The following is a 26,921-nucleotide window of genomic DNA, read 5'->3' as shown; positions in this document are numbered from 1 at the left end:
CTGCGCTGGCAGTGGCCCCTGGAAGGGTGGCTGGAATATGTAGTAGCTTGTTCACATTCGGATAGAACCTGCTGTCGCAATGAGAGAGGGCATCGGTTCCTGTACTGGGGCGATGGTTTGCTGCTTCGTTCGTCCACTTTGTCCACCATAGTCGCAGTTCTCCCAAAGCAGCCCTCGTTTCGACGTCATGCGCAAAAACTGTCAGGAGATTTTCTGCTCCTTTATCCCGATCATCTTGAATTGGTGATATTGAGGATGGTACAATTACTGAAAAGTACTTTAGAAGTGCTTTAGAAGTGCCCTGGTCGAGAAGCACTGCATCGTGCTTCTCGACCCAGCGCGTTTCGCATAGTCCCAAGAGGCGCTGCCTTGTAGACTCAGTACAGCTCAAGCTTATCATTTTTCGCAAAACGTGTGAGCGGTTAGAAGATTTACGGAAAAAGACTGACGCCGCCTTTAGAGTCCGAGAACAGTTTCGGATGTCTGTGATGGAGCATGCCGCACACAGAAGTAGATTAAGGGAGTGACTGGTGCAGTGAGTGTAGTGTGGCTGGATATGTCTCACGAACAGCAGCTTGAACACCATTCGTTTTGTATTTAGTATTTTGTATTTAGTTGCCGCATTGACAGCGAAAACAGTGAGGCACGGAATGCTAAATATTGTTTTGTCGTGTCTTTTCCGCGCAATTTTTTGTAACCACGGAAAACAACACGCGAAAAAAAGTATTCGCGCCTTGCGCTAAATAAATATGAAAAATAATCCCTGGGGATTAACAGCTCATCTGAACTGGGGATAAAAAGATCATTCGCATGCAATGTGTGAGCGGACCGACTATTCGTCTGGCGAGGTGATCCGTGAGGACCAAAAGTTGCCTTGTAGAATTACTGCTAAAAAAGAACGGATCCCTGAGGTTCTTGGACCGGATGCTCAGACCTTTTCGAGTAGCCATGTATGCTGGAGATATGAGCCTCGTGCAAAAAAACCTGTGTTGCCTTTTGCCTCTGCACAGAGCAAGCTGGTCTAGCGCGGAATTGCTCGTGCCTGTTTTACACAACGCATTGGCCAAGCCTTGCTACCATTCGATGCAAGAAAGCTTCTGCGTTGAAATTGCTCGTTTGAAGGCAGCTGCATATCCACGCCGCCTGCTGGTATCTGTTTCAGAGAAGTTGCGCAAGTTTTCGAAGATCAGTGACACGTGTACTGATTCGCAGGCAACAGTTCGTAAGAAGGTGGCTGTGATTCCATACCTGCATGGTATATCACACAATCTCAAAAAGATTGGTCTAAGAGCGGGGATTTCAGTTGCGTTTTCTGCGCCTAATAAGTTGTCGCAGTTATGTCCGGTAAGAAGGCCTTCCAACAGCTGTAAAATTAGGCACCGAAATGAATTTGTTGAATGTGTGAAGGGCGTAGTGTATAACATACATTTGTCCTGCGGTCAAAGTTACGTCGGACAGACAGGCAGATGCCTGAATGTGAGATTGCTCGAACACAATCAGACAGTGAAAAAAGGTTGTGATGGTTTCTTGGCGGCTCATTGCGCGGAATGCAAATGCGTGCCTTTATTTGATAGTACAACAGTGTTGGCAACTCACCCTAAGGATAGCACCAGGATCATCATTGAGGCGGCAGCGATTGCTAATGGAAGCTGCGTCAGCAAGCCATCCATCGCACTAACAAAAAAGGAACTATATCACTTAAATTCACCCGCACGTGTTGGTCCCGCGTAGTTTTGCTGTTTTTTGTTTAGGTTTTCCTCTTGTGCGTTGACTGATATCGTTGTAATCACATGTGACAGGTATATATCTGTGTGTTGCTTTATGAAACGATAGTTGGAAGTTAGCGCTTGTGCTCGTCGTTTCTTTGTCCGCTGTGCACTTTTTGCGCTAAAGTTTTAGCAGTACGGAATACCAACTAGCCCGCTCCCACACCTTGCTTTGTAGAAGTAACTGCACGGAGAGTAAATGTTAGACCCGAAGACGTTAGTCCTTAAAAAAATAATGTACTTAAACGTGCGTCGCCTTGTAGACCTTCTAGGTTAGGAAGAACACAATGGCAGACGCCGGCTGCGTGAAATTAAGGTAAAAATAGGAATAATCGTGCTAGAGTCAAGTTTCTTTTTATTGTTCAAAAAAGAAATCAGAGTAATACCCTGTTTCACAAACTGCATGGTTGAAAAAAATCTTGCAGACAAGGCACCTTCCAAAACCTTTCAACTGTCCACGGCATTGTCGTGCTCGAAAAAAAAAAAAACACATCTTAGACGACATTCTGGGTGGTTTTCGGTGAAGGTGGTTATTTCGGACGGCGGTGTATAATAGAAGGAAAAAATTAAAAATTTCAAGGGGGGGAGGTGACGAGGAGGCTGAAGCCCAATAAATCCCACCCCCCGGGTGACGCCCCTCGTCGGTGGTTATGAGAGCACGAAAAAATTCGGGGGGGGGGAGGGGGGCTGAAGCCCCATAAGCCCCTCCCCCCCCTGGCTACGCCCCTGGCTAAAGTATATATGTTAACAATATTCCTTGCTCGACATGACGGCTTTATAAGGTCTTTTTACCAGAGAGTTTCAAGCACCGGCGTGGCTCTGCCACACAGAGGGCCCGAGTTCAAATCTCACCCGATTCTGAATATTTGAAAACATGTTTCGCTGTGAAAAGAACATTTTACAGCGAAAGTGTTATGAGATCACAGCAACAGCCGATTTTGGCGCCGTAGTTGTCCGCCGCTGCCGATGTCCGTAACCACCATCGTGCGAAAAAAGAAAAAATAAATTTCTAGGATCACATGGGATTTGAACCCGGGCCCACTGCGTGGCAGTCGAGTATTCTACCACGGAGGGAGACCGAGCCACGGCGGTGCGTAAAACAATTCTTCCCAAAAATACCCTACACAGGCGCCACGTCGGGCAAGGAATCGTGTTAACAGGCAAAGAATCGCCTTAACATATGTACTATAGCGTCGTGGAAGAGTAAAAAAAAAAAAGATGGCTGATCCCTCCGTCATAGGAATCGAAATAACACGAAAGTAAAGTGTTCCCTTACAGAAGTAACTGAATGTTTACTGTGCATTGATATAAGAGAGTTTGGCAGCTAAAGCACCGTTTAATGTGGATTCACCCACTTTGATGATTGTTGGTACATCTCCATGCCGACAACTAACGTGCATGTTAAATGAATACACAAAACCTTGTGGTAGCTGCAGTAGTTAACGGTGACAGCGTAATCAGAGAACGAGGTGTGATAGCCCGAAGAGTGTCGCATATTGGACGCAAAACTTGGTCGCCATCCCGCGGCATGCTAAAATGTGATCGAACACCACGGTTGGACTAGAGGGAAACGCAAAGCGCGTCGTGCCGCCCCCCCCCCCCCCCCCGGCCGCGATTTTTCTCGGGGCGAGCGCCTGAGCGGGGAACGCGGTGTAACAGCCATGGCTGAGACAGGCGCGCGTCGTAGAGCTATTTTTGCTTTGGATTAGCCTTATGCTATGAGCGAGGCCGACGCTTTTACGACGCTTAGGCTAAAATCGCCACCTCGCGGTGTGTTAAAGCATTCACAAAATTGAACTTCTATTGAAAACGCGCCGAATGGGATGGACGTGTAACGCGTTGCAGGTGTTAATCGCGGAGGCCACATAATGACGAATTTACCGCTCCCAGAGGGCAACACCACCCCGCCGACCGGGAGAGTGGTAGATATAAAAGGCGCGTTTGTAAAGCCTCTGGAGGCTGTGACCGTAACGCAGTGGATAGCGTGCCCACCATCTGTTGTTGCGGACCGAGCGGTCGTGGGTTCGATGCCCGTTGACGGAACTTTATCTTTGCCATCTGATCGAACAAATTTTTTGACGTCATTTCCGTGACGGAAATACGTCACTGAAGTCTTGGTGGAGCCCGGCATAAAACATCTTCGTGTTAAAAAAAATGCCCATCTGTGTTTCTAATGAAATGCTTTATTTATTTACTGTTTTTATTCCCCCTCGTCACTGTCAAACCATTGAAGCAGCGACCGGTTTGACCAATATACTACCGGCCACATGACAAGAGAACTTCATAAACAACATTAGATACGCATTCCGCGTACTCATTGTTATGGTTCTTTTTACACAAGCGATGCTCGTCTTGAAAAAAAAGTGGCCGCAGGGGAGGAGGGAGGGGGCGCTTGCTCGGTCACTGGCGCTTATTTCAGATCTCGCGAAAAAGGGAGGGGGGCGCTTGTTCGGCATTTTACGGCATCTATCTATCTATCTATCTATCTATCTATCTATCTATCTATCTATCTATCTATCTATCTATCTATCTATCTATCTATCTATCTATCTATCTATCTATCTATCTATCTATCTATCTATCTATCTATCTATGTGCGCTTCACTTGAAAACGCGGATAAATTCCCTAAATTTATATAGTACCATACAGCTCGCGTTTGTATCCGCCTTACTGGTTCGCCTGCACTTGTTACGGTGGCTCTTCTTTCACATGCAAAATTGAAACTATGTTCGGCACACATGCAAAATTGAAAATTTTCGGAGTGGAGGGAGGGATTGTTGAACCTCCGAAAACCTGCTGTTGAGCCCCCGAGAGAGCAGGTTTCACCCCCCCCCCCCCCCCCCGTATACACTTACTGCCCAAGTGTCTTATATCGAATTGCCGAAATTTTGAACTGCTAGTTGTGTCGGGAAATGCGTCGGGAAACATATGAGTAATTCTGTCTTATAGACGAGCGACTACTCATACGCAGGCAAATAACTGTGTCAAGTTGTGACAATGTACTGTAGTAAAAGTGAAGCAACGTGCTCTTCTAGCACGTTGATAGATAGATAGATAGATAGATAGATAGATAGATAGATAGATAGATAGATAGATAGATAGATAGATAGATAGATAGATAGATAGATAGATAGATAGATAGATAGATAGATAGATAGCAACGTACGTGGGACTAGCCGGGTGGCGCGGGGTCTCCCCTGCGTCTTCTCTGGACCCCAATAAAGTTTGCATCATCATCATCAACGTGCTCTTCGAAGTCCTGGATTGTTATGGCAGCAGGCGCGCCGGAGTCAGGACTACGACGCTTAGCAGTTGTCACGAGCTTAGGCGTACGGTTTGAGCAGGGGGGGGGGTGCCCCCTCCCCTTTAATCATCTTAGTGGAGCGCGAAGTTAGAGTCCCATCATTGGTTAAAGGGCAGGGTTATGGACACGCAAGTTTTTGACGATCAGCCGAAGGTCCTGTTGCATTCCAAAAACTTTACTTCCCACCTTTACTCCCTGCAGAAAACCAAGGACCAAAGGCAGACCATGAGAAACATGTCATCGCCTCATTTTCCATTCATTGTGAAATGTCTTTAGGATTCGATGAACGGGGAAGGGAGAAAGGGGGGGGGGGGGGGGCTTCGATGAGACTTTGCCTTTCCCTGACGGGGAAACCTGTGCACGCCTATGCTAACGAGACGTCCTTCAGGGGGCCAGTGTGACCCTCCAGGGGGCGAAGGTGTCAGCTTAACATTTCAGAGAGGAAGGAATTAAGGTAGATGCCCTTAATCTTGACAGCCTTGCTTGCTTGACCCTTCATTCTTGGCTCTTACCCACTACGGGGGGTCATGAAACCGGCGGTTAACATAAGTGGGGAAATTTAGAATTTAGATGAAGGAAAATGAACTAATCGGCCGTGTAGGGTATATAGAAAAATTGAAGAATTATTAGTTTATATACTAATAAAATATAGGAAGTCGGATGTACCAAATTTTGATTTGCGAAAAGGTATGCACGCTTTCGTAGTTCTTGTTTCACTCTTTTTGCATCGACCAATAGCGTGCTAGGCTTTGGGGTTTTTGCACGTGATGTACTACACGCTACACGTCAACACTCTCACCTTCAAAAAGCAGCGCCAGCGCCCCAGCGCTGCTAGGGCTGGTTTGTCAACAGTGCGCATTTGAGGCTCGTGACAGCGTGCACGCGGGCTCGTGGTTCCGAACGTATTCCACATGGCTTCCGCAATTCCAACCCGAACGGGCGCAGCCCTCCAGAATGACCTGCCAGACCTTGTCGTCGACAAGAAAACCAAGAAAGAATACGTCCGCGGCAGGTTTCTCGGCAAGGTAGGCAGTTTACCGAGTAATGCTGTGGCCTGAATGGGATGCGCTGCCTTGGCAAAGACCCGGCAGTCGACCTGTCGTAGATTACAAATGCTCCGCGGTAGTGTTCGAACGATGTCAGAACTGGGTTTGCGTTCCGACTCGTCGCTGACTGATTGCCGCCGTTATCGTCGCAGGCAGGGGCGTAGCCAGAAATTTTTTTCTTGGGCACTTTCTTGATCTGAAGTGGGGGTCAGGCAGGCAGATCGCGAACTCCCATTGCTTGTTTTGCTGCCCCTTTTGTCTTTTCCCGTATAAGTGATTTTTTTTTTTTTCACAATGTCATTTCTTGGTTTTTGGTCATGTTAAATGCGCGATTTATCGCCCATCATTTTGCTGCATAAAGTTGGTCTACTCAGTTTCTTTCAAAAGATACAAGCAAAAATTTTAGACCACACATCGTCTACCAAACCGAAACTGAAAGTGCCAGTTTTGTGCGCATCATAAAATTAGCTTTATATGTAATATTTTATTGGTTATTTAACAATTATATCAAGTGCGAACATGTAATAATGCTCTAATAGCATTGCGAACCCATCATTTCTGATCATAAAAGTCATAATTTTCTCATCAGGTGGACGCCTGTAAATCATCAAATTTGCTTTGTATGACGCTCGCTATGTGTCGTTTGAATAATGGCAACAGAAGCACATTTGATATTTTGAAGCAAGTTGGCATCGAGCCTGGCCTCTACACTGCATGAGCTTGCTTCGCAAATGATCGGCACCACATTGCGAAAGCGTCCCGTCAGGGCACTGATACTGCAAAGCAAGCTAGAAAAAAGAAAGGGAAGTCGCCGCACCGCTCGAGCAAAGGCACACAAGAGTAAGGTCCAGGATGGAACTAGCTACAAATATCAAGGATTTTAGGACTTTTGATCCTTGTGTAGGCGCTGCACCTTGTGTAAGCGCTGCACCCGTTTCAAATCTTTGCGTATTTTCTCAGAACTTACATTTTTGGATTTTTTCCTTACGCGAACATTCATAACGTTTTTGCTAATAAATATTTTTCATTAAAACTTGATACACTTCCTTATCACATTAGTGGGTGTGCAATGAACCTCAACAAGCAAAATCGTGCCACAAGAGTTAATATGCTGTCGCCAATAGTGTTAGTGCATAATTTCTTGGTTATTTGAATACTCATCTGATCTCATTTATTTTGCTTCATTGCACTGGCCAAAGCTTCTTTTATGTATCTGCAAAAAGTTAGGTTTTTTGATAGAGTGAAACTTGAGGTAGGACTGTTGGCGTATGGCCTAATTTTAATGAAATTTTTAATTATGAAAAATTAAAAAATATACGACTTGCTTTATAATGCTCACATGGGCCTAAAAAGGTGTGCTTTATAATGTAGACTAATAATTTCTAGTGATTATCGCTTTTCAAAAAAAATTTTCAGACACTTGACCTCATACCTTAACTATACAGCTTCTGGGAGACGAGAAATTTCCGGCATGCCGTCGTGTCATGGAGTTTCCTCGTTAAAACTTTTCGCCGGACGTGTGAGTTTTCAAGTCTCTGAAGGATTCCCAATGCCCCTCTTATCGCCCCTGTGAATTTTGGGAACACTTTGGTGGCGCAGCCAGGGGGTGGCACACCGGGCACCATGCCCCTTCCGAAATTTCTTCTACCATAAGATAGAGCACAAAATGACGAGCACTCTGTGTGTCGTTTTCATTAACCCTGTCTGTCCGTTTGCCGGTTTCAGTGACAAAATGACACTCGACCACACCCGCCTGCCCGGCCCCCACTTCAGATCAAGGATGTGCCCCCACCGAAACAAATTTGTGCCTGCGCCACTGTAACCATTGAGGCGGCTTTGGCTAAACACGTATGCCGTCGCATGGCGGTTGTTTATGGTCACTATTTTAGTCGAGCCTAATCGGCCTTCGCCCACTACCACTGTCTCCTCGTCCTGCTAAGCCATTTCGGCGTCATAATCATTTCATTTTCACTGCTCAGACTGCGGCAATGTGCGAAAGTTGCAAAATTTCTAAATTTCCAAACCACGAGCATGCAGTCGAGCTGTGCGGCAACTCTGCTCTTTCTATTGTGGTTATATAAAATTGGTAGTAATGGTGAACCACAGGCTCCCACTTCAGCCTAGCGTCGCTGCTAGCTATTACACCTGTAACATTAGCAAGGTACAAAAATATAGTAACTTATTACCGTACCACTCCTCCTTTCTTGCTCGTTTTGCTTTTGCCAACACCAAAATGCTTTTTTCAAAAATCACTATGATGATAAGTCTTTCTACGCATTGTTAACGAGGAACCAGTCATTCGGCGGACGCACTCACTAAAACTGGAAGCAGCCACGAGCGAGAAAAGAGGAGTGGTATGGTAATGCCCGTACCCTATTTCTGTAACTTGCTAAAAGACTTTATTGTTCGTCCTGCCTTGGCGTTTCCAAGTGTCCTTTGGTACTGATTAACGGGCGCGTGGGCCTCGTGCATTAGCTTTCCGTAAAACTTTTGTTGGGCCTAGTTGGTACATAGCATTTAAGAAAAGTTCAGCTCAAATCAAGACGGACCACAAAGAACAGAAGACAAGCGCTTCTCTCAGCTTTCCACCTGTGCCGTGCCAGCACTTCTCAGAAAGTGGAGCATATTACTGCACAATTCATTCACAAGCTTCTTCTGTGTTGCCATGACCTCTCTATGATTTTCATATGTCTAGCATTTCCGCGTGCCACTGTTAAAATAGCCGAGTGGCACCGAAGTGTCATTTAAAAATTTGGTTTTTGGCACCAGTACGCCCTACGGCAGGGGAATAGCCAGTTTGGGGGAGGGGGTGGGTTCAGTGTAGGAACACCTTTTGAAGTTTTCTGAGCATACCTGACTCCTCCTGCATTTTCGTGTGTTGGCTCACATGTGACCATACCGTAGATATGTATAGTCCTGAGAAGCGTGAGATGGAACACTGAAATTACCTTTTAAATACCATAACGGCTAAACGCAGTTTGCAAGCGCAAAAGCGTTCATGACATTAAATGCTCAAGCGCAAAGGCAGCTTGCACTCCATACGGCACATGCGCATATATCTGTATATTACAAGTAATTTTTTTAATAAACATGAATTCGGTGCTGCAACTCGTATTGCTCACGATAGCATATCTTGACTGTATTGGTATGCGATAATGCGCATTTCGCTTAGCTGCTACGCCCGATAGACATACATAGGCTCGATAATACCTACGCTGACTGCATTATTCCTTTCACATTTCATGCATAGATCCAAGCAGATGCGTTCGGATATGTGTAGTATTTATACTGTAAGCATAGTCGAGAAGCGGCGACATGTTGTTTGCGTTTCGTACTGCTAAAGTGGCAACGAGCAGCGAGCGACTGAAGAGTCAGCTTGCTAGATGTGCACACTTTTCCCCCAGTGCTCTGCAGGGCATTCTGGGATATCTTAAGGGGGGAAAAAAAGCCGGGCGTAGCTTGCACTAGTGATGCAAGGCTAAAGGCAAAGCGGAGCTGATAGGCTTCTATACCTGGTGACAACTTTCTGTGGCAGCACAGCCAATGCTGCGGAACCAAAGCACACATTTTTTTAAATTGCTGCATGTGCTCTGGGAACACTAACTCTTGGAGACTACGTAGCATACAAGAAAACATAAAAAGAAAAGAAACAGGCATTATGTTCAAGACTTCTTGCATTTTAAGAAAGCTTATCCTGCGAAAGATTTACGTTTTTGCTGTTTCTAGTTTTCTGGCTTTCTGGTGTCTATTTCACGTTTTCCTGTTCCTGTAAACAATCACCTGCAAACGGACTACTTGGTGTAGTAACACGTGCGCAGGGGCTCTGCCCATGTAGCTTTGGCTGTGCTGCCACAGAAAGTTGTCGCCAGGTATAGCTGGTTCTGGCCATATGAAGTGATGCCAAGTTATACGACATGATGCCAAGTTCCAGTTGAGTCCAGCACAGTCATCTCTCACCTTTTCGGACGTACTACGTCGTGGACTACTTTAAACGAATTGAGTCCAACAGTCTCGCTTGGCAGCGCGCCGCGATTCCTGGTAAGCGGCTTCCTCATCGGCAGTGCGAACCTTTTTCGGTCTCCCCATTTTTGTGTCTGGAGCCATGCGCCACCGCCACATGCTGGCTTTATGCAGAATGAAGAAGCGCATGCACAGTTGGCTGTGACGTCGCGTCTGGTGCGATCGAGCGGTTGCGCACAGTGTCCAGGCAGGCAGGCGGGCTGGTGGAGGAGCAGTGTATGGGCTAGTGAAGCAGGCGCACAGCTGTGCGCCCAGGTTGCACAAGCAGGTACACAGGTTGCTAGGCAACGCGCGGTGACGTCATTGCGGCGCAGAGTTTTTTGTTTTTTGTTTGCGTTGCACAGATTACGGTCGGCTTAAACAGCTCCGCTCTTAAAAGGTCTATTGGATGTCGTGGGCTTTTCCCTATTGCACTGTGTCAACCGAGAAATAATAATCTGTGGTGTCATGCAAAAAAAAAAAAAAATGCGTGGTTACTGCTCAAGGCAGGGCATGTCAGCATAGTCTGAACGGTATGTCTTCGTCTGCAGTTTGCGAATGTGCCATGTGGCAGAACTTGTGCCCACAGTCTTTAATTTATTTTTTAAGTGCAACCTGGCATAGGCTCAATGCAGTGGCCATAGGGTGTTACAGTATAGCTTTTATCAGCCCAGTTTTGCCAGCATTGGTCGATAGGGGCGTGAATAAAGCAAAGCACTAAAGGCTCTGTGCACTTCTAGGTTCATCGCATCCACACTTGGGATTTTTTCTTTCCAGATTACAGATGCTCTTGACTCGTAAAATAGTTGTGTTATGGTGAATGTCAATCGTGGCTGGCATTGCATGATGAAGCTCCATTGTAAAGAGCCTATTATCGCTTTTCAGTCCTTACATACCTTAAATGGGTGGTGCCACCAAATTTGCGGCTTGTGCGTGCTTTGCTGTAAGCGTTTCCTATAGCTCCAGGAAGCATGATACATGCACCAAGATTAATGTATTCTCGCTAAATAATTTAATATTGCCTTTTTGTGCGGACAACTTTCGGTTTCTGTTTCTGGGTGCCAAGGTTGGGCAGTGACGTAGCAGTGTTGGGGGCTTGGTCACGTGACCACACAAGGCTGATGCACTTAGGCAGGAAGCGATCTAAACTCGGTGAGTGATGCAGCCACCAATGCTTTGCCGGTACGTATGTTGCGGAGGTGGCGGAGGTCACTCACATCACTACAGCAGATCTGGTGTGACGTCACTACAACTTTCATTGCCCCTCCTATAGAGCTACGTCAGAGTTGGCGCGCTAGCGATGGGTCTCAATCGGGAGAATGGGCATTTAGCTACACTTTGGAAGTGAATTAAAATATATTCTAAACGGTTGCTGTGTCCGACCCTTCGCGTGGAGTGTCCTTGCATACAGAGGAAACCCACAACAGGCTTGTTATAGCCTCGAAATTTGATGGCACCACCCCTTTAAGCTTTCACTCCACTGATGTCACTGTAGTTTCTTATGGGTGGGTGAAACGTTGACCTGTTGTCCCTTACTTTCTCAGGGTGGATTTGCAAAATGCTACGAGCTAACGGACAAAGCCACCAACGTAGTCTATGCAGGCAAAGTGGTCTCCAAGGCACTTCTCCTCAAGCCACACCAGAAAGAAAAGGTGACTGTCCAGGAGCACGGACTTTCATTGGATTGGGCTCCTTAAATTTTACTGTGGCGCGCATTTTTGTCCAACCAGCACAGATACGCAAATAGTAATTTTGAAGACAATATTCAGTGGTTCTCAGATAAGGAACCGCCGTAATCACTGTTGATTTCCACACCCCAATATATTAAGTTTAGTTTGTTGTTATGCTTGATGTTATGGAACATAGTTAAAAGGCACAAATTGAAGTAAAAGCAAGCAATTTAATTGCATACTTCGAAGTCTGCAGTGAGCTTATCGAGTAACGTTCAGTATGAATGGCTGTCGTACGGCATACTCCACCGCACAAATATACTGTGGCGACCTGAATTGAATAGCATGCAGTTTGAAGTATTCAGAGTATACTGGTATTTACGAATAGTAACTCCTTGATCTATTGATCGAAAGTTTCAACAATTCACACCATGTATCAACTAGGAGGGGGCCATGAACTGGGTTTCAACCAAGCTTTGGTCCACCCCCCCCTCCATTTTTTTCTCTTCCAAAGTCTACATGACTTCGAAGTGTACAGGGAAATTCAGTACCCAGAGCGTTAAAACGAGGAATAGCTCTACTATTTTCTCAATTACGTAATGCTCATAGTTTGGGCAGTTTTCTGCTCGTACTATAGCTTTGCATCTGTGTAAATGTTTTGTTTTCCTGTTGGCGTGCAAAGCAAGCCTGCCAACTTGTGTTCATGTGTCCTGCAAGACTAAATGTCTTGCAGGACACATGAATTTGGGCTCGATCATGAATTGCATTTTTCTAGTGTTGTTGCACAAACACTCAAACATGTCTGAAAAGTGCCTACCAATCGTTAATAAAATACCGTGGTGGCCACTTGTACAGTGTGGTGTAAAGGTTCTCGTATTAAAAGGCATGCATTAGATTCCGCGTTGTTTCATGCCTGTCTGCTGTTTGCAGATGGCCCAGGAAATACAAATCCACCGGAGCCTCGATCACAAGCACATTGTAGCTTTCAACAGTTACTTTGAAGACGAAAAGAATGTTTACATTGTCCTGGAGCTTTGCAGCCGACGGGTATGTATCCCCTCAATCCATGGTGACATGTCAACGCTGTATTACGGGATGCTCATTCCCACATAATTTCCTACCGCATAGTTATTGCAGGGAACTCTAGAATTGCAATGAAAGAAATTTCAAAGGTTGGGTGAACCAAGGCAGCAGTGGATTCCAGCTTTTGAAAACACTGTTGCTGCTTTCATGCTTAAATGCACTTGCATTGGCTGAAGTAGTCGGTAGTGTACACTAGTAGGCAAAGCTGTGGGTTTGGTGTCATGCATGAATCGAGCTCCACTTCTAGTCGAACGAGCCATGATACATCAGCCAATCAAACCCACCACGACGGTGTAGTGGTTATGGTGCTCAACTGCTGACCCAAAGGTCGCAGGATCGAAACCTTACCACGGTGGCAGCATTTCCATGAGGGCGAAATGCTAAAGGCCCGTGTACTTAGATTTAGGTGCAATGTTCAAGAAAACCAAATGGTCAAAATTTTCGGAGCCCTCCACTATGGTGTCCCTCATAATCGTATCATAGTTTTGGGACTTGTTTGCGGTGCCGTATGTTCGCGTCTTTAACCTGTTAAGGAGTTACAATTAGATGTCCCAGTGCATTCTGTGGTTGTGCCCCTTGGTACCGGGGATGGGACTGAAATTCTTTTTCTTTCTAGAGTCTTATGGAAATGCACAGGCGTCGCAAGATGCTCACGGAGGGGGAGGCTCGTTACTTCCTACACCAGCTTCTTCTTGCGTGCCGCTACCTCGTGCAAGAGAAGGTCATTCACAGAGACCTCAAGCTGGGAAATCTTTTGCTCAATGACAAGATGGAGCTCAAAGTGGGAGACTTTGGGCTTGCCACCCGCTTGGAATTTGACGGCGAGAGGAAGAAGACTCTCTGCGGCACGCCCAACTACATAGCGCCTGAAATACTCTCCAAAAAGGGGCACAGCTTTGAGGTTGACATCTGGTCTATCGGATGCATCTTGTGAGTATTCATATTTTGTTTTTTACTGCCCGGCATGCTAGCATTGGTACCAGTAGTACTAACACATGGGCACGGCAAAACTTTGTCGTGGGTTGGGATGCATTCTTGAGAGGGATGCATCGAGTGCACAGTTTTCAAGAAAAGAAACTAAAGCTAGCCGGATTACTATTGTTGTGCAACATACTCCACAAATAGTGCAGCTACTTTTTAATTTAGAGGAGGTGCATGCTGTACTAGCCATTGTCCCATCTATGAGTTGCTTGAGACACTTGTGAGGCATATGGTAACAAGCGATCAGTGAGTGGAAAGAGCACTCTGGTTGTGTGATGGCCCGCCCCACTTGTCACCAGTGCTTGCAAGATTGAGTTGAAATAGTCTATGACAGTCTGCATTGTATGGAGAGTTAACCACAGTAACAAATTATTGAGGGAAGCTCGTATGTACTACATATTTTGGGGGTGGCGGCGACATAATAAGCAAGAGAACTACACCGGTGAGTGTACAGATGTGCGGGTGTATGCAAATAGTCTCTCAAAGGTGCTCCGGTCGTGTGAATATTTGTGTGCGCCGTTTTCCAATAACTGATGCTCTCTCGATCGTGAGCTTGTCGGCTATCAGGCGTTTCCGATAATGGAAATCCGATCTTTTATCAAGATCGCTCGTAATTTAATTGTTGCATTTAATCGTTTCACGCATGGCCATTGTTGTTGCCTGTAGCTACAGAAGTGTTGCGCTGCTAAGCAGGTGGGTGAAGATCCAATGCCTGGCATGCAGGAAGGAAAAAGTTAGGCGGGGGCATTGCATAGTGTGATAGAAAGAAAAAAAAATAGTTTGTCAGGCACTCGCATGCCAAGCTCTGCTTGCCCCCATTATCCCAGTTAGGGAAGGGCTCCTAATTTCAAAAGCACGGTAAACTGCCAATTCAGTGGAGGAAAAAAAAATAAAGCCCTACACACAAATTTCTTGTTGCTTCTGTTATCTGCAGGTTCACCCTTCTTGTTGGTCATCCGCCATTCGAGACTCAGACCTTGAAAGAGACTTATGTTCGCATAAAAAAAAATGAATATCATGTGCCTTCATCAGTGAGCTCTGCTGCCAGAAAGCTCATCAGAAAAATGCTGCAACAAGATCCAGAGAAGCGTCCCAACATAGAGGCCATTTTCCAGGATGAATTCATGACATGGGGTGAGTTTCTCTGTATAACTTTGCTAGACACACTCTTATCAAAACCAACAGACAGTGAAGCCAAGGAGACCCGCCACTGTGGTCTAGTGGTTATGGCACTTGACTGTTGACCCACAGGTCACAGGATCGAATCCCGGCCACGGCAGCCGCATTTTTGATAGAGGCGAAAATGCCTGAGGCTCGTGTACTTTGATTTAGGTGCACGTTAAAGAACGCCAGCTGGTCAAAATTTCCGGAGCCCTCTACTACCGAGTCTCTCATAATCAAATCGTGGTTTTGGGACGTTAAACTCCAACAATTATTGCATTGAAGCCAAGGAATTGGTATCGGGGACGTTATTTGTAGTCTTTTAAGTGTATTATAGTAAATGTGAATAAATTAGTGGACAAAAACGCAGCTTGCTGCCGGCAGGGACCGAACAGCAACCTTTGGATAGCGTGGCCGATTCTCTTCTTTTGTTCTCTAAAATTGTCTTCTTTTGTTCATTCAAAGCGAGTGTCTTGTTCCTGCAGACTTGATGCCTTCAGGTAGTATGCTAGGGCTTACTGGTCAGCTGCCAACTCGTTAAAAGATCACATGGTACGTGATGCCAGCTGGCAAGTGTTCCACACTCTCAGTCATGGCTACAAGTGGCGCTTACTAACACTCCCAGGTTTTCATGCGCAGAAATACCTGATAAAGTGTACGGGAGGACGACTGCCACCGTAGCTCAATTGGTAGAACATCGGACGCGTTATGAAGTTTGCAGGTTCTGTCCCAACCGGCAGCAAGTTGTCTTTTCGTCCACTTAAATTTTTTCATTTATATCATAATTACTACACATAACGTCCCCTGTACCTTTCTTGACTTGATTGTCCGTTGGTTGTCATTCATGTGGGTAGGGCATTCGAAAGGAGTGGAGGGGGTGATACCATTGTTATCTTGAAAACTGAGACAAAACTGCTTTATACCTTTGTCACATGGGCACTTGTGAAAGGCCATCGAGTCGATGGCCACTGAGACTCCACAACTCTATAGACTTGATGGAGTTGTCGCGCTGCTACGCGGCAGTTTTAAATGGCCGTTGCATGGTTCAGGCACTTCTTGCAAAAATTTCTTGGTGCTGCGGATCTTCATTTTTGTATTCATGTTGCCTAAAGTTAAATAATATAAATTCACATAAAAGCACAAATATGTCTGCTGTTTTTGTTTAAACATTTCAATAAATTGTTTATTCATAGTTATGAATACATATTTAGTTATTAAGTATGAAGACAAGCGCATTGCTGTTGTCGAGTATGTGCAGTTCGCATATTTCAAGTGACAAAAATACTTTATTAAAGAATTTGCAACGCTCACATATATTACTTTTAAAGCATACTGGCTAGATTCCTTTTCTCTAATCAGGAGTACAAGCACACCAAGAACGAAAGGGCACGTTTGCGCAGTTTCCTCTTCCATTGCTCAATGGCTATAGAAATTTCAATGGATTTGTGGGGTGTTCCGTTGACTCAATAGACTTTCGACTAGGGGGCCTTCGAAACGTGCCGTGTAGCAGCTTGTGCTCAACCATTGAGTCAATAGACTATCGGTTGGGAGGCTTTCCAAACGCCCGTGCCACATGGGTTTTAGTCACGGGGTGAGGGTTCTTTGACCCAGACTGACAAATGTTGCTTGTTTTTCCTTGCTGTGCCTAGTGTCTGTCAATTCATCACAGTGGTTGCTGAGGAAGTACAGAAGGGTTCACCATGCATTCGTCGCATGTTGCAGGACCGCTTCCGTCCCGTCTCCCCACATCTTGCCTGACCACCGAGCCCCGCAACGACACGCTCAATGCCACCCTGACTGTGAATGGCCGCAAGCCCTTGCTGGAGCGAAATGAAGGCCCTGGTGAGTCTGTTTGTCTCGATTGATCTATAAAGTTGGAACTTGATCCCATCCAAGGTGAAAGGGAATTCAATCAATCGGTCAATCAATGGAACTTTATTTCCATAAGAAAATTGCATACATAGTAGACTCTCGCTATACGGAACCCGAGAGGGCCGGGAAAACATGTTCTGTTTAACAGGAGTGCCACTTACTGAGAGATGAATAGAGGTGCAGAAGTTGACTGCGAAACCAATCGTATTGGAGGTAGCTGTTCCACCTAAGCAGCAATTCCATTAAAGAGGTTTCCATTCACTGAGAGTCTACTGTACAAAGATTATTTGGACCGATATATATAGCCAGAAGTGGCCAGCGGCCGGTCCAATACAATATGCAGCGAAGAATGTACACGTCAGCTAAGAGGAAAGAAAACAAAAATGAACATAAAAAAAGATAGTTGATCTCTCCATCATAGGAATCGGAATAACACGAAAGTAAAGCGTGCCCTTACAGAAGTAACTCAATGTTTACTATACATTGATATGAGAGAGTTTGCACAAAATATATTGATGTCTGGCAGCTATAGCACCGTTTAACGTGGATGCACCCACTTTGATGATTGTTGGTACATCTCCGTCCCGACGAGTAATGTCCGTGTTAAATGATTAAACAAACCCTTGTGGTAGCTGTAGTAGTTAGCGGTGAAAGCGTAATCAGAGAACGAGGTGTGATAGTCAGAAGAGTGTCGCATATTGGACGCAGAGATTGGTCGCCATCCCGCGGCATGTTAAAATGTGATTGAACACCCACGGCCGGACTATAGGGAAACGCAAAGAGCGTCGTGCCGCCCCGGTAGCCCGGCCGCGATTTTTCTCGGGGCGAGCGCGTGAGCGGGGAACGCGGTGTTACAGCCAGGTGAGGCAGGCGCGCGTCGCAGAGCTATTTTTGGTTTGGATTAGCGTGATGCTATGAGCGAGGCCGACGCTTTTATGACTCTTGGGGTAAGGTCGCCACCTCGCGGTGTGTTAAGACATTGACAAAATTGAACTTATATTGAAAACACGCCGAATGGGACGGACGTGTAACGCGTGGCAGGTGCTAATCGCGGAGGCCACAGTTATGACGAATTACTTTACTTTACCGCTCCCAGAGGGCAACACCACCCCGCAGGCCGGGAGAGTGGTAGATATGAAAGGCACGTTTGTAAAGCCTTTGGAGTCTGTGACCATGGCGCAGTGGATAGCGTGCCCGGCATCTGTTGTTGCGGACTGAGCGATCCTGGGTTCGATGCCGTTGACGGAACTTTTTTTCTTTGCCATCTGAGCGTGTAAATTTTTCGACGTCATTTCCGTGACGGGTATATGTCACTGAAGTCTTGGTGGACCCCGGCATAAAACACTTTCGTGTTAAAATACATTCATATACACGTATACATTTACTATTGTAATACATAGGTGCTTATTAGCTTGCCATACATAGGTACCTATTAAAAACTTCAACTTGAACAGTTTCTACCAACATATACACAGGTTTACGTGTCTTACATTAACCTTGAATTGTGGCTCGTGTAAACAAGTGAAAGGTATATAGCAGCTGCATTTTACCGGTACTTGCCCGCAGAGCAGAAACCTGGAGGCTTACGAAGAGGGTTAAACTTAAATTGAGGGTGACGCAGCGAGCCATGGAAAGGAAAATGATGGGTGCAACCTTAAGGGACAAGAAGAGAGCAGAATGGGTCTGGGAACAAATGCCTTAGTCGAAATCAAAAAGAAATGGGCAGGGCATGTAGTGCAAAGACGAGATAACCGCTGGTCATTAAGGGAGGATGCAGGGCAGAAGAGTCAACTTTTTAACTGCTGCACCAATTTTGATGAAACTTTCAGGGATGGCTTATCTTTTGGGCATTAGAACATATTCCAAATTTCAGCACCCTAGCGGGAATACGAAAAAACTATAGATGTTATATTGATGCGTAGTCTGTTTCACTACGTATCATTCGATCTGTCCAACACGCTGTTGAATTTATTGTACGTGTTTCAAACTTTCCTATACTCATGTGACATACATATGACTAGTTTTTGTACTTGGACATTTTTTGCTGTTGTTGTTGATGTTGTTCTGCATTGTTCCTACTGACTCAATGTTAACCCAATTTGTTCTTACTTTGTTCTTACTTTGTATTGCCCCCCTTACACAATTCCTCGGCGAGGCCTGTAAGGTACTTGTAAATAAATAAATAAATAAATCATGTATGCCAACTTAGGAAAACTATCATCTCAAAAATAATGAAAATCTGCTGATTTTTTACCATTATATGCATTCTAGATGGTTTGTAGTGCAGGATAAGGCCAGTCGTGTATTTTTCATGACGTTTCTGTAAAAATGCCATCCCTCTATAGGCAAAGAATTTTTTTCCTTGTCAGAGCATGTAGGACATCTCACATTTGTGTTGGAAAATACTTAGTCTAGAAACAACCTTTTAAGCAGCTATTGGCGAAGCAGTTTGCAAATGATAGTTTTCCTAACGAGCTCGTTCTCTCCAAAAGTGCAAACTGAGAAAAATGAGCTCTAAGGTTTCACAACATGCTATTTATTTTTATGGTCACAAAAAATTAATCAAGGTGACTTGCTGCATAAATAGGGCCTTCCTCTTCAACCCGACGCAGTTCTGTGACAATTGCAGCCAATCGTTCTCAATTTTTCGCAGCTTTAGAGCTGTGAATGTTGCTCACAACACTTGGTCATAAAACGGACCACCCGCCGATCGCAATTAATTCGCAAGAGAAAAAACAGATTAGCCAAAAGGAGTAAAGGCACGTTCACACCGAACGCAGGGCACGCAAGCAGGCAAGCGGATTTTCAAAGCTGAGAAGCAGCGAGGGCGCGCGGCTGCTCAGACCGACCGCGTTGGCTTCTGCCCTCTGGGTGAGGCAGTGGGCAAATGAGATTAAGTTTGTAGGGACCATGTGACCACAGCAAGCCCAGAACCAGGTTGATTGGCAAACATGGGAGTCTTTCTGCCCTGAAGTGGGCGTAGTTGACCTGATGGTGTAAAGAAAACTTACATTCTATTTCTTACCTCTGTTTAGGGGTATAGTGAAATATAATATTAAAATCTAGCTTACACCAAAAGAGTATTTTTAGCATATGGTAGTATTGATATGCCATTCCAAGTATGAAATAGGTTTGCGTAAGCTTGCATACTCTGCTTTATGTGAAAACCTCAGAATTCTCTTATTCAGGAATAAAGTACAATGGAACTTGGATTATACAACCACGCAAAACCGTCGTGTAATCTCAAAATAAGATTACAGGCAACGATGCTTAGTCTTACCCAAAATACGGGTGCGCACCCGCTAAATTAGCCCGCTGCATAAACCTGCTCTGCTCCAAGGAAGGTAGATAAAATTTTCAAAAAGGCAGCCAAGCATTTAATTGGGGGAGGTGTGCATAGGTCTTTATTCTCGCCTTAAAAAAGATCAAATCTAACGCGAATCTTTTCGAGAAAATGAGTCCCAAAATTGTCTGCACGTTAGAATAGAGTATGAAACAGAAACAACGTTGGCAGCAGCCTCTCGTCAGAGGGGTCAGGTAACGTCATCACCATCACGAAACAGTGATGGAGCACATTTTGTTGTTGAGAGTTCAAGTAGGCTCACTGTGTGTGTACTGTGACCTGTATGTGTGGTATCCGTTCCAAATGAAGTACTATTGATGTGCTGCTTTCATTACGAACACTCACATCAAGGGAAGTTGTTTCGCATGCTGAACATGCATAGTGCAATGCTGTACTTCCTTGTGCAAATTATTAGCGCATATACAGTAAAAGCTTGTTAATTTGGATTTCGTGGGACCGGGAAAACTGTCCGAATTAACCGAATACTGAATATCGAAATTATCAAGAAAACAATAAATAAATGTCTATTACATCAATGCACTTCTATTTTCTTGAATACCTAAATCCAGTTATTTTGCTTCACAGCAGTGCAAAAGCTGCAATTTTCGTCATTTGTGGCTTCATTCAAAATGTGAACCCTCGTGTCCTAATCCGAAACGTGCTCCGGACCCAAACCTTACTACGTACCCAAACGCAATTGTGGATGGCTGCCACACCTTTCTGAAAGCCCAGAGCCATTTTTGCTGTCCGCGAACGCCGTTTTCCTTTTTGCGTCGCTTCGCATGCTCTGAGGATCTTCCGAGTTAATCGGCTTGCGACTAAATATGACTGCATTAACGAGAGTTTGATGTCATTAAGATATGCATATGCTGGCCAGGACCAGGGAACACATCCGAATTATCCGATTTTCTGAATTAGTGTCGAATTAACAAGCCTTTACTGCATCACAATTCAGCATAAACAATAGTAATTTGGTATGGGTGTTATCAAGCATTGCTTGGCTATGCTTTGGACTTTGTAGTGCTTGTTTAAAGGGTGTTCTTACTCTGTGCATCTATTTTCTCACAGAGATAGAAGCTAAAGTGACTCCCATAAGGAACGTTCCAGAGAAGGAAGCGAAGCCTGCGCAGAGCCTCAAATCCCAACAGCGTGCGTGATTGTCGTCGTCTTTTTTTTTTCTCTCTCTCTCTCTCTCATTGATGAACAAGCTGAAGCTAAGGAGTGATATGTGAAAAAGAAATGGGGATACTAAAAGCATGGCAGGGTCTGATTTGACTGTTTCCAAACTGAGAAGTCTGAAACTCTGATTTTGCTACGCCTGTACTCCATTCCATACCAAAGTTGTTGCCCCTAGCACGATTTGCAGTAGACGTGTTCACACCAGGGGATAGTTTCACATACACAATGTCAATGTTTCTTTGTTTTATGCGGAGTAATAAATTGGAAGTTTTTGTCGCGGCTTAGAGATGAACTGTTACATGGCTGCAAATATGTTGTTGTATATCTCTTATCGTTGTTGTATTAGTTTCTTTGTGTTTCATGTAAAGCATTGCGACACATGTGCCCTTGCTCTGCTCGCATGACCACTTGCTACAAAACGCAGCTATGAGACGTGCGGAGTTATACATTTTGCCGGTCAAACTTCTTGTTTAGCCTTCGCAGTGTTGACTGCTACGTATAGAACGGAGTACAGTAGACTTGATAATTCAAACTTGACGGGATCTCAGGATTTTTTTTGAATTATCAGAAGTTCCCAAAAATGAGACTCAGGGCAACATATCGACTAGTGTTTGTGATGTTTATTGTTTCTCTGTGCCGCAGCAACATTACGGACAGCTCTGCATGATTGCCAGTAAAGTTCTTAGATGTCGGCGATCATACTTGTACTAGTTACTATACAACAGAAGCACGCATGTATAAGGGAAGAAATGTGTTCTCTCATGACAGCTGGTAGCCCCTTTGCATTTTTAGAATGCTTTCCCGTATGACAAGTGTACCACGGTGAAAATGACATTAAGAAAAGTTCAGGACGCAGTAGACCCAGGCCAGACCGTCCCAGTTTTTTTTTCTTCCTCGGTCAGCATGCGGTTGTTAGTGTGTACGATTTAGATGCACGTTAAAGAACCCCAGGTGGTTGAAATTTCCAGAGCCCTCCACTACGGCGTCTCTCATAATCAAGTCGTGGTTTTGGGACGTTAAACCCCAGATATTATTATTGTTAGTGCGTACAGTTGGGCTGCTTTGGCAATTTTGTAGGCAGGCAGTCGGCTTTATTTGTGACTTCTGATGACAAAAAAAAAAATTGAATGTTTACAGCTGGAAGCAATAACTGTGAATCAAGCGAACTTTTATGGTGGGACAGTTTGCGGCCTAAGAGGCTTTGAGATACACTGAGAACATAATGGGGCTAACGAAAAATTTTGTTTGAATTATCAGAGTTTAGATTATTGAGTCTACTTATATTCATTGGGACATGTGAGCACTGTTTTACTTTTTGTGCAGCCGCTCAGCCAGGTGATTCTCGGAAGCCTGCTTCAGAGAGCCCGGCCAGCAAGGATGCTCCACGAGAGGCTCATCTCAGCGAGCTTCAACGCCTCCTGAGGCACCTGATCAGCGCTCGTCCGCCCGAGCTGCGCTTTGTACGTCCCGATGAGGCGGAGGATCCGGCTTCCGTGCCGGTGTTCTGGGTCAGCAAGTGGGTGGACTACACTGACAAGTACGGTCTGGGCTACCAGCTGTGCGACAACAGTATTGGCGTGGTATTCAATGACACTACCCGAGTCATCCTGCTCAACAACAACCTGTGAGTTCTTTTTCTGTAATGAGAGTGATGGTAAAGAGAAATGTTTCGGCTCATATCAGTAAATTATCATTCCGCAAGGTTTAAAAAATTCTTTTTCTGCAACGATGTTCTTTGTAAGCTGGAGAACTCTAGAAGAAAATGCAGGTAGCGACGTCTCCTTCAGGTTTATGCATCCACAGGCTGTGATGCATAAACCAGATTTTTATTCGTAAAACCGAATTAATTTTTAAGAAGCTGAAGATTTAATATGGCAAGCTTCAGGAAATTTTATTGAGCCAGCGATACGAAAATACGAAAGACTGGACATATGGCGTCCCACTGCTTTTTGGGTGCTCCCCAATTTGAGCATCCGCACGCAGTGTACTGCTAAAACACCCACGTACCTAGATTTAATTGCTTATTAAGGAACCCCACTATCGTTCTTTTATCAAGACATGGCGCTCTTTGGCCACCCATGGCCCTTGCGCCACAAAGCCCCACTAATCATCATTATCATGGTTGTGGGCGTGAAAAATGCTGGGCTTTATTTTTGTTTATTCATTCACCATTATGACAAAATGATAAACGAACAATCGAAGGCATTGTACATTTTCTTTCCGTGAATATTGGTTATGCAATACATTCAAGCAAACATGTTGAGCTGGGTTCATGAACCACAACTTCTCAGAAGTATTTGAGATCATATTTTGCCATTCGTAACATTAGAGCTTCTGTTAATAAAACTAGAGCTGTGCGAATAGCAAAATTTTGGGTGCGAAGTGAATTCAAATATTGAAGTGCGAGTGCGAATCGAATCGAATTTTCGAATATTTCTCAAATATTTCTAGAATAATTTTCGAATACTTCGAAGCGAAATTGCAGAAAAAAATGTTAGAGAGGTTTCCTAAGCATATACTTATGAGATAGAAACATGAAAGTGTTTCTTTTCGCTAGATTCATGAAGCATTGGTGGGGTGGTGTTTCATAGTTGTCTTATCAAGAACGAGGCAATGTAGAGGCCGAATTCTATTTATGTACATGATTTGGTGCAACCAAAGTGTTGCCGACAACACTTCGCACGTGATAGGCAAAGATGCCATTTCCTCAGCCTCTTCTCCTCTTCCAACTTCTGTGGAAGCCCAAATGATGTGGCAGACAAGGGTGTGCTCCCTTCAAGTCCGGAGTTCCAAATCTGCCTCGTAGACATCGATATATAAGAACATCTGAAATTTTGGATGCTAAAAAGCTTCAGCTTCCAATTTTTCGGACTCCCTGCCCAAATTTCAGGTCCAAAACAGCATTAATTGAACCCCCACCTCTGCCACATCTTTCATCTCCATGTTGGAACCAGCGTTTTCTTGAGTTAATACATTTGCGACCGCAGTGGAGCTTGAAAGGCAGCTTTGCCGCAGTACAGGGGTGTGATGAGGTGAAGCATATTGAAAAATCTAGGGATCACTTCTAATTGGACGTTGACTGTGTCTTCGCAAAGTTCGACCGTAACGGAGCTTGAAAGGCAGCTTTGCCACAATACGAGAGTTTAATGAGGTGAAGCATATCAAAAATCTGAAGGGGTCACTTTTAATGAGACGTTAGCTCTGTTTGTTTTGGGGAAGTTCGAATAGTAAAATTCCAGTGCGAATCGAATTGAATAGCAAACACTATGCGAAAAATATTCGAAATTTTGAATATTCGCACACCCCTAAATAAAACATTTTTCTCATTTGGACAGGAGCTTGACGTACGTCGATGAGGACAGCATTGAGCACTACCATTCCCTGGAAGAGTATCCGCCATCACTGGAGAAAAAGATCACGCTGCTAAAATACTTCTGTACGTACATGAAGCAGTACCTTCTCATGACAGGCGCAGATGTCAGCCCCAGGGAATGTGATGATCTGGTCAGGCTGCCATGCCTACGGGCATGGCTGCGAACACGGGCAGCAATCGCTTTCTACCTGACCAATGGAACGGTCCAGGTCAGTCCTTACAGAAAACAGCTTTGTATGTTATATTTACTTTCAAGTGTACAGTAGATTTTCAGTAAACGGAAATCTCTTTAACGGAATTGCTGCTTAAATGGAACAGTTGCCTCTAACATGATTTATATCGTACTTAAATTCTGCCCCCCTGTTCATCTTTCAGTAAATGGAACTCCTGCTAAACGGAGCACATTTTCCTGGTTTTTTTAGGTTTCGTTTAACAAGAGTCTACTGTAATTGGGGTCGACTGTGTTGCAGTATGGTCTGCTGTGCAAGCAGAACCTAGTTGATCCTTGTTGTAACAAAGTTCCTGATGCAATAAAATATAGTTTTTTGGTTTTGTTGATATGCATGTACCCTTTTCTCTTGATTTAACTGAGTAGTAGTTTCGTGCTTCATTTTTATTACAGAAGTTATGCCAAGTTACGGTGGCGAAATTTAGCAAATGTTGTCCAGTCTTGCGACGCAATACTTGTAGCATTCATTATTAGACTGGACAACGAGTGTGTTAACGGCACTTCGGCTTGGCTTCGAAAAACTGAACTTGACATAAGTTCTCGGGTTTCTTGTTTGCGAGGATACCTTCACATAACATGCCCGTCTCATTGCAAAGCGACCCGGCAGTAACCGCACAGTCGTCACTAGGTTGGGGCCCCTTGTTTTGCTGCAGTTTTATATTTTTTTCACGCATGTTCCATCCCACCCGACTGCAAGAAGCATGTGATGGCTGACCTGGTTGCTTGATGCTACTAAATCTACAGAATCACCGCATTTCGATATTGTATGGCAAAAGTGTCATTTTGTGGTAATCGCTGCATCGTACAGAACTCATGTTTTTCAGCAGCAGCGTTTACCCACGGTCGTCGGTCGATATACCGAAGCCTCAGTGAAGAAGTTGCATGTTATAGAAACCCCGGCAGTCGAAAATTTATTTGTTGTCCCTTGGCATGGGGTGCCTCATAATCGTACTGTGGTTTTTGCACATAAAAACCCAGAATTTTTTTGGAACGTGTTTGGAAAGGGATTGTTTGGAGCATGATCTCTCGCTCACTCGCCTTCTTAGTACTTGTTGCTGAGGCCTGATGTAGCAGCATACAGAACACCTAGCAAGCCAGACAGTGGTGAAACATTTTCTTCAATGAAACCTTGTAACCAGCTTCAGTGCCATCATTTGACGAGTCTCCTCTTTGAGAAATGTCTGTATTCATACTTTATACTACTTGCTGTATAGGGACACCCAAAATCCTGGTTTCTTGCGTTCCCGCTGTTTACCTTTCTGATTATATGGAATCTGGGTGACTTCTCAACCAACCTTTCCTCGCTTTGTTCCAGATCAACTTTTTCCAGGACCACACGAAGCTCATCTTGTGCCCCCTGATGGCAGCAGTGTCGTACATAGACAACAACCGGGTTTTCCACACGTACCGGCTTGAGACACTTCATAAGGGCTGCCCACCTGAGCTGTTCTCTCGGCTGAAGTATGCACGGACAATCTTAGACCGGCTGACCAGCGAGTCTTCCTAGTCCGGCCGCCTTATATCCCAGTTTTTTTTTTTTTTAGGTTTCGCAGTTTCCTTGCCGGGAAATTTGTACATAGCAAAAAATTTGTACGCAGCTATAGTCTGTTTTTATATATTTTTTATATCTCATTGCATAGTTTCTCACTTGTTCATCATTTTAATTTCCGGTGACTATGAGCTGCTAGTTTCAGCTGTACATTTGAGTGCACCTTTGCTTTATTTCTTGTTTTGTATTTTTTTACATTCTTTCTAAAGTGCAAGGGGCTGGTGTGATGTGCTGTTGCAATAGCAGTTTAACATTGTTCCTACAACAGTACTTGCAGCCCAATGTCAGCGGTATAAGATAGCATTATCGTCCTAGGTTGAACCATGCTCATGTGCTTTGGAGGGCTTGAGTGTTATTTATTCTAT

At 44.6% G+C, this 26,921-nt stretch overlaps 3 protein-coding genes across 3 annotated transcripts in view; 1 reads left to right on the top strand and 2 right to left on the bottom strand.

The window, feature by feature from the left end:
* LOC119387222 (isopentenyl-diphosphate Delta-isomerase 1) overlaps positions 1-26,921 on the bottom strand; it is a 110,326-nt gene that overhangs the window by 25,613 nt on the left and 57,792 nt on the right. The gene's annotated exons all lie outside the window — the stretch shown is intronic.
* LOC119387223 (isopentenyl-diphosphate Delta-isomerase 1) overlaps positions 1-26,921 on the bottom strand; it is a 109,641-nt gene that overhangs the window by 25,613 nt on the left and 57,107 nt on the right. The gene's annotated exons all lie outside the window — the stretch shown is intronic.
* LOC119385885 (serine/threonine-protein kinase PLK1-like) overlaps positions 5,983-26,921 on the top strand; it is a 41,312-nt gene continuing 20,373 nt past the window's right edge. The window contains 9 exon segments of the mRNA XM_049414145.1: positions 5,983-6,096; positions 11,661-11,768; positions 12,717-12,833; positions 13,486-13,799; positions 14,785-14,984; positions 16,734-16,861; positions 22,737-23,029; positions 24,741-24,987; positions 26,323-26,534. Coding sequence (XP_049270102.1) covers positions 5,983-6,096; positions 11,661-11,768; positions 12,717-12,833; positions 13,486-13,799; positions 14,785-14,984; positions 16,734-16,861; positions 22,737-23,029; positions 24,741-24,987; positions 26,323-26,534 — 1,733 coding nt within the window.

The sequence above is a fragment of the Rhipicephalus sanguineus genome, chromosome 3 (genome assembly GCF_013339695.2).
Source record: "Rhipicephalus sanguineus isolate Rsan-2018 chromosome 3, BIME_Rsan_1.4, whole genome shotgun sequence".
In the NCBI taxonomy this organism is placed as follows: Eukaryota; Metazoa; Arthropoda; class Arachnida; order Ixodida; family Ixodidae; genus Rhipicephalus; species Rhipicephalus sanguineus.
This window is presented reverse-complemented; position numbering and strand designations above follow the sequence as displayed.